This window comes from Triticum aestivum, unplaced genomic scaffold, assembly GCF_018294505.1.
Source record: "Triticum aestivum cultivar Chinese Spring unplaced genomic scaffold, IWGSC CS RefSeq v2.1 scaffold164540, whole genome shotgun sequence".
Lineage (NCBI taxonomy): Eukaryota > Viridiplantae > Streptophyta > Magnoliopsida > Poales > Poaceae > Triticum > Triticum aestivum.
Genome location: NW_025233467.1, coordinates 1 through 7,976, shown reverse-complemented (window position 1 = coordinate 7,976; position 7,976 = coordinate 1). Strand labels below are relative to the sequence as shown.

At 40.4% G+C, this 7,976-nt stretch overlaps 1 protein-coding gene across 2 annotated transcripts; it reads right to left on the bottom strand.

The window, feature by feature from the left end:
- Positions 1-268: 268 nt before the first annotated feature.
- LOC123176075 (uncharacterized) lies at positions 269-7,903 on the bottom strand. 2 transcript variants are annotated; one of them, XM_044590465.1, is made up of 7 exons: positions 6,367-7,903; positions 1,786-2,309; positions 1,271-1,672; positions 1,143-1,175; positions 888-956; positions 700-793; positions 269-623 (listed from the first exon to the last, which is right to left on the bottom strand). In XM_044590465.1, the coding sequence occupies exons 2-6, from the start codon at positions 2,305-2,307 to the stop codon at positions 701-703; spliced, it is 1,119 nt and encodes a 372-aa protein (XP_044446400.1). In that variant the 5' UTR covers positions 2,308-2,309; positions 6,367-7,903; the 3' UTR covers positions 269-623; position 700. The 2 variants fall into 2 exon arrangements, with proteins under 2 accessions (XP_044446400.1, XP_044446399.1); XM_044590464.1 differs by having other exon boundaries at positions 713-793; positions 6,367-7,897.
- Between the last annotated feature and the right edge of the window lie 73 nt (positions 7,904-7,976).

Here is a 7,976-nt window from a genome sequence, read left to right as displayed (position 1 = left end):
CACGTCAAAGTATTTAAAACTGTGAGTCTCTAGAAAAACTACAGTATTCTTCGAAAACTTCCAAAACTTTGCTGCCAAATGTAGCGTACAGTTTTAGAGATACAACGTTTTGTTAAACTACATTATTTATCAATTCCGAACACATTATAATATTTAAAACCTTCATTACTTTTTAAACCATGGTATTCCGCCAAAACTCTAAAACCGCTGAGCTAGCAAACGTAGCCTTAATGATGCGGAGGAATATATGTTTCCCACACGATGGACCTGTCCGAAAGCTCTATCATGCCCAATTTTGTACTAGTACGTTTATTATAGTCAATCAGTGTTTCATACAACCTGTTAATAATACTAGAAAACTACATAAATAGAAATGTTCTATGCCACCAGCTTCAACCAAATCTTAACATATTGAATGCTCTAGCCTCAAGCAATCGTCAACTTGATGAAATGGCAAAGTTCACGCGCTTGGCTAATCACCTCTATATTTTTCTTCAGGTCCCTTCTGCAGTATCATAAACAAATCCTTTCACTGAGAAATAGCAGGTGACACACATAGATAGCTCTAGTTCTTTCTCTCTTGACTCAAAGTTAGATAAACTACGGAAACGTTCACAAGTTCCCTGCAAATTGCACAAACATAAATTCCTGTTAGTATAAAGATATGGAGCAAGAACAGGAAATGACTCTCATATCTACTTTAGAAGTTTGCCTTGGGTATAACATTGTGTTCTTCAGCTGTCTTCATTTTCTGTTTGAGAAAAGACGTATAAAGCTCGATTTCTCTTGGGAACTGTGAGGAGAAAAGTGGAAAGAGGATTAACAACATTGCGTACAAACCAACACTGAAAAATCACTAGAGATTTTACAAAGCAGAACTTGGTTACCAGCTTATCGATCTCATTACAGATACGCCTTTTGTAAGTGCCATCTTTGATGCTTTTCTTTGGAGGAGACTGTATTGTTATCATGCAGCAAAATATTTGAAATTAGAGTATTTCGAAATCATAAACAAAAAATGCAGATATGGAGAATTTGATGAATTGTATAGGTTGTAACATTGCAAAAACTCCATTAACTAGAAGGACCATTTGCTCTTTACTCATTTCCAAAATAAATGAACTATAAGCTTTGGATATTACCTTACCACCAGTAAGTTCTTTAAGACGTTCGACCTGAAAAATGAATGCAAAATAATTAACTCCATAATATGTATTATTATGTCGAAACATATTTTAACAGAGGTTAATAATACACGAGAAACAAGTACCGTGTCTTGTACAGTATATTCACAATCCTCCAACTCTAGAGCAGCAAACTCGGTAAGATCATAGAATAAACGAACTCTTCCTTCTTGGATGTGCTTGAAAATAGCTTTACGCTCCTTTTTCTCAATTAGCTCTTCATGCACAATGTAATAGTACAGCTTATGCCTCTGCGCCATCTTCTCGAGATGATGCATGAGCTGTAAGTACTCATCAACAGCAATCCTAATTTGAAAAAACAGCATTTTTTGGAAAAACTTGTTTGCAATGACAATAGCCTTGGCTAGCACCCCGTCTTTGGTCTCTCTGTACCTCGCTGACTCCATTAGTTTGTCAAAGAAATCGATGTATTGCAAATCACCTTCCAGAGTCGTAGGTTCAATATAGTTACAGCATGGAGATGAAAACTGGACAACACAAAAATATGCAGAGCTAAGACTCAAAATGTGGTACATAATATTCAATCAATGCAGATATGAAATTAAGTACAACTAGTTGGAGGAGAGATCTAGATATGTACCTTCCCAACAAATTGGTGAAAGAAGTGCGGGTAAGACTTTGCTTTCAGGCCGTCACGAATGGAATGATAATAGTATGTCATGGTGTGAGGGAAGTTGACCTTCAGCTCCTCCTTAGATGTGAGGCAATTGAAGAGGGACTCTTCTGAATTCTGAGATTCTTTCAAATTGTACATGTCCAAACGAACACGAAGAACTTCTTCACTAGTTAAGAGCGGTTGCGGCGAATCCACTTTCTTGCGGTGAGGCCATTTCCCATGTTGGGGATCAACAGAATTGCTTCCTCTTCCCCCTCTTCTCTTACTAGATCTATATGGCATGGATGGCCATGGTTTGCTCGATACTTTATTATAATCAATTCCATCGTATTCATTCGCCTTAATCTCCTCCTCATCTTCCTCCCAGGGATACTTTAAATTATTCGTATAGAAGGGTATGTTACGGAATTCAGCAAGACTGTCCAGCATTGAGGTCACAAGGTACCTACTAGGACCTGCGTCAGCCACCAAAGATTCCTTCTCCATCTCTGATCAACAGATAGAAAGCAATACCAAGTATCAAAACAAAGCAACACAAAGTGTCAATACTTGACTCCAAATATCGTACTTAGAATAAGTACAGAAATAGCTATTGGAACAACACGAGTACTTGATTTAGACATCATAGTGCTAGATATCACGGCTTGATACAAAAGAACGGCATAACTTACGTGTGTTCTTGGGGAAAAAGCACAGCTGCTGATCACACATTAATATGTGTGTGAACAAATTTCTAGAGTCTTAAAAGTGCAGAGTACATTAGATTACGGTACGTTCTAATAAGCAATACTATGAAGTGGTAAGGACAACATCAAGTTGCATCTCCACTCAACTCATAAAAAAAGTTGCATCTGTACTAATGTCTACTATTGAAGGGGGTTTCTTTCACTTCGCTCCTCACCTCATTGTACGATTGCCCCCTTCCCACCGATTTTTTTCTGCCAAACCGAGATCCCACCTCCCGGTTTTTTAGGTGTCTTCTCCTTTGTTTCCCCAAAATCTCTCTATTACCGACTTTTTCACATAACAGATTGCTCCATCCCGAAAAGCCATCGTTCTCTTCACCTCCTATCCCTACCTCTATCTCTCTCGATCTATCATGGCGGGATCTTCCTCCGAGACGCACGAGGTGAGGGAGCAGAAATTCCTAACCCTCCCGATCCTCCATGCGATCTTCCCACCATCCCCTCCCTCTTCTTCTCCCACGGTGCATGACGGCAGTGGGTAGGTCGGCCGGAAGTCGTGGGGAAGCTCGCGCTGGAGGAGATCACAGTGCTGCATGTACTGGTACATGCGGTTGAGCACAGTGGAGCAGTTCGGTGCCAAGGGTTTCAGTTGGCAAGGAGGGGGGAGGGAGGCTGTGCTGCTCCTGGACATGTCACACCTGGTGTTACCGGCGCTCTTGTCCGCATATGACATTGGAGTCTAGGGCTGGGAGGTTCTGGGTTCTGGGAAGGGGGGAACGGTGCAGGAGTTCACATCGTGTGTGATCTCAATTGTCCTTGGGCTTGGTAACTGCCTCTCGCGTTATGTACAGGACAGGTTCCAGACATGTGAGGTTTATCCAATGAAGGTAATCCAATTATGCATTGGAACGTCAGCGTTGATATCATGAAAGATTGAACGACTTGCTTAGCATCAACAACTGTAGTGCCATTTCAATCTGTATTGCCACTGTCGAGTTAGGTATATAATAGAACGAGTATTTTGTTTAGTTAGGTGCATCAATTGTTCAACTTCCACATGTTATTCCTTAATTATATTGTATATGATCTTTAGGGTTGTGCTCCCAGGGGCAGGTAGAAAATTATTATGACATGTCATTACTTACAAGTTGCCTGGTTATTCCAGTTCAACACATTATTAGCAAATTATGCATAATGAAGATTCAGCTTGCTAGGAACGGACAACGCTGGGGTGCTACCCGTGTTTATTCGCGCAGAGGTCTCACTTTTACCTAACAACGGACAGTTAAGGGTGGGATTCTTCCCCCTTTAACATCATCTTTAATAGCAGAACAATCAGACTCTTAGAACGAAGCAACAACATCAAGTAATATCCATTAAATTATGTGTACTTATTGAGTGTCTAGCCATGCCGGATCAAGCATTACGGGACAAATATATGAACTACAGGAAAAGATAGAGGGAGATCCATCGTTGTCTGATGGTGACTGCGGTGTGAGGTGTGGCAGTCTGAAACCCATTACAGGAGAAATATATGAACTACAGAGCACGAATGATTTCAGAACATCACCATTTTACCGTTGAGAAGGCATGAACATGTATGCCATGTCTAATGCTCCTTGCTTATTACTCGTAAGTTTTGTCAAAAAGAAACTCTGGAGTCCTTATGTCCTCTAAATGGATCATGCATGTGTACGGGAGAAGGCACGACACAGTTATGATGTTCAGCAGTAACCTGCTGACTGTATAGGCCATGTTCAATTATACTAATATAGGGCAAACAGTATTTGTTATGACATTCAGAACTGCAATAACCTCACTTAAATGTGGGTTTCTCTTCCCAGACTGGATGAATGCCCTCCATAAAGTGAAAATTCAAATATGAAAAAGAAAAGGTAGAGAAGCATCTATTTATTTTGGTGATTTCATAAGATTTATTCCATTTAGTGATTCAAATGCAATTTTCAAAATCTTAACGTCAAGTGATTTTGTCATACACTCAGATTCATATTTTAGAATATCGGCGAGGCAAAGAAACAAGATTGAAAAGTAAGTGGTGAGTCTCTCTTTCTTGAAGATTGTTGTGTAGTAGAACAGATCAGCCAAAACCAATGTGATTTTCTTTTTTCAGGTTTGTAAGGGAATAAATTTTGGGACTTGCATTTTTTAGTGATATGCCAAACCAATTTGACATTTTTATCAAGTTTGTGAACATGTATTATTCATGGGCATTTAGCTAGTATACTTAGAATTGAAATGTATCTATCTACTACCCCTATAAAAGCAATAAAGGGCAGAGAACCAATTCATCTAATCCATCAAATCCTGCGATCTGATGATCTCCATCGCTCCAACATACTAAACGTGTTTTATGCTTTAATTACCCACTATGCCATTAGCCTCTAACCTCTCTCTTCCACAGGAAAAAAAACCTGCCTCCGCTATCCTCTCCCCACTCGCCTCGCACGATGCCTCGGCAGTTTGCCTCCCGCCACCGCCCCACACCTCGCACGCCGCCTCGACGACTTGATGCGCCGAAGGACCGGCGGACCACCGCCTCCACGCGCCGGACGACCTCCGCCCGACCACCTCTTTTCCGACGCGCCAGCTGATTGGCGGACCACCTTCTCGACGCACCAGCGGACCTCCGCCTCGACCTATGCCGCCCCCACCTGTTTCCCGACGCGACGGCAGACTGACGGACCTCTGGCTCGACGCGTCAGCAGACCTCCGCCTCGACCTCTGCCTCCCCAACCAGCTGAACGAGCCTCGCGTTGGTTTTTTTCTGGTATGGATCCCTTCCCCTCTCCGCGTGTCTTCCGCTGTGTGCATGGGTGTTCTGCTTGTGCGTGTTCTGTGCCTGGATCGCTGGCATGTGTGTGCTCTATACATTACTGAATGACAAATTTCCAATCTTTGGCGATGAACAATGTTCAGGTTCATTCAGGGAGCTCGCCCGCATCCATGATCCATCACGTTCTGCCATTTTTAAGAATTAATCAAGATTACCTTTCAGGCTTGTTCTGTTGTGGTCAGAAATTGGACGTATACATATGCTCCTGCTTTTTCTACACCACCAACTTTACTGTCGATTACAACCTTAACTTGATCTGAATAAACATAGTGAAGTAGATGCAAACTTCAGGATAAAAGCATGTATAACATGCAGTGAGAGGAAAAGGGCTCCGTGCTAGACATGTTGATTATACTCCCTCCATTCCAGAATATAAGGTGTATAGGTTTCCGTGCAAGTCAACCATTCAAATGTTTGACCAATACAGAATAAAATAACAACATCTGCAATACCTAGCAGATAAAATATGAAACTAATTTCATGATGGATCAAATGATATAAATTTCGTATTGTGAATGTTGATATATTTTTCTAAAAACTAGGTCAAACTTGCACTTGTTTGACTTTTCAAAAAACAAATACACCTTATATAAAGGAACGGAGGGAGTACTGTTTAATGTTAGCTCCATCAATACTGATACAGATAGGATTTCCTGTTGTACATAGGTAAATATTTTGCAAGTAATGTAATCTGGTAAGCTAAAGTATTACGATATGCTACCTTACTGCTATCTCAAAATATGATGCGACTATTCAGTATCCATTGCCTGATATAGTCAGTCAGAGGCATCAAATCAAGTCTCCCTTAAATCATTTATAACTGTACATCACAAGTTGATGCCTCCAACTGCCACCAATATGGCAAGAAACAAGGCATGCTGGCTTTACACCGCTTGTAAAATCCGATTAAAGCAATCACTTGCAAAAATGCAGCATGCTAGCTTCAGATCGCTGGCCAAACTACGGCAGGGTACTCGAGAATACTACACATCAATGCAGACTAACCTGTAGGAGGGCAACTTCAGACCCAAGAGCGCCACATCTTTCTTGAGGCGAGTGATGAACTGGGAGCACACACTGCATGGGTTTAGGGAAACAGAACTGCACATACTCAACAGACCAACAATTATAATCGGAGGCCGATAAGGGACCCGTCGGTCAGTGTCACACTGAGGGGGGGCGAGTAGCGCCTGGGTACGGAGGAAGACAGATCCGGGGAGGCTAGGCGGTGACCAGGAGAGTGCTCACTTTCTATTAAGAACGGAAGCAAAAAAAAAAAACTTTATCATGGACAGAAAGGGTACAACTTTGTTTTGGTTATACAAAGTTCAGTGTCTAGAGTATATCCATGGTGACACTAATACATATAGAGATTTCCATGTATCACCTCATTCTTCATTTCTGATCTATCTAACATCTTTGTTTGATTATCAATATTGTATCCATGACTCAGGGAATATAAATTGCATGCTGTCAGCCAGATACATGGAAATTATATTTTATCTATCAATGTTGACGCTCCTTCATCTGATCGATGCTTCTTATTTTGAATATAAATTCTGTAATTATATTTCGAATTCTGATCAATGCTTCTTCATTTGGATATTTTATAATTCACATACAGGATTGCGACTTGGTTATGACACAATTGGATATTTTATAATTTGCTTATTATGTTGTTAAAGTTCTTAGGAAAACAGGGACATATCATCGTAATAACTATGATGATTCCAAAACTATTTAATGTTAGATCACTGTAACAAAAGAGTATCTTTTGTTGGTATCGAAGAATAAGAAAAAATAATGCATTTCAATTTCAGTAGTCTTGTATGCACTACTAATTTCACACATGGCAGACTTTGTATTGAAATGCCCATAGTTGAATGATCTGAACCTCAACTATTGTACAAACGTACACTCAGGTATTATGTCCTTAACTTTCTCATCAGGTTGTCAAGTTAGTAACTTCTTTTATGATTGTAAGAATTAAATATTTTCCAGAGCGGCATGCTACTTCAGTTCCCAAATTTGAAGAATGTACATGCATTTAGATGCCAAGATACATTGATTGGTGCAATCAGAAGCCAGGTGCTACTTTATTAACCCATTTCCCACTCCCAAGTAATTTTTCATTTAAACTCGAGCTTCCTTCTGTAGCTCCTTCATTGCTGTGCGTTGACCGGTAGTTTCAAGGTTATTGATAGACTCGAGCTTCCTTCTGAAGTGGTAAGCAGTAACCATTTGCTATCAGCAATCCTAAAGTGGAAAATATGTTATCTCAGAATTAGCTGCATATTGTTTAATAACGTTGCTCTCCAATGTTTTTGGCTCATCCAATTTATGTAAGCATGTGCAGTATTAGACTGAACCAAACAAACCAGAACTGAACTACTTTACTCTTGTCTGAACTGCATTTCAGTTTGAACAAATAGTGTTGTGTTCCTATTTGGTGGGAAAAATGATTTAATTTGGCTCTTGGTTTTACCCTTCAGAAACTGATAAACAGAAGGAATCTAATGATGCAATTGTATCAACTGGAGTCTATCAAGGAGTAGGGAGTGAAGCTGAAGGTGTATCAGGCTGTAAGCTTCTTTAGCCTAGGAATCATCATATCT

Excerpts from the sequence above, each read along its gene's own strand:
- LOC123176075 (XM_044590464.1), bottom strand. The coding sequence starts at position 2,307 with ATGGAGAAGGAATCTTTGGTGGCTGACGCAGGTCCTAGTAGGTACCTT. Across the intron at positions 1,673-1,785 it reads TTCACCAATTTGTTGGGAAG|TTTTCATCTCCATGCTGTAA; the intron begins GTACATATCTAG and ends TGTGTTGTCCAG. Across the intron at positions 624-712 it reads AACACAATGTTATACCCAAG|GGAACTTGTGAACGTTTCCG; the intron begins GCAAACTTCTAA and ends TGCAATTTGCAG.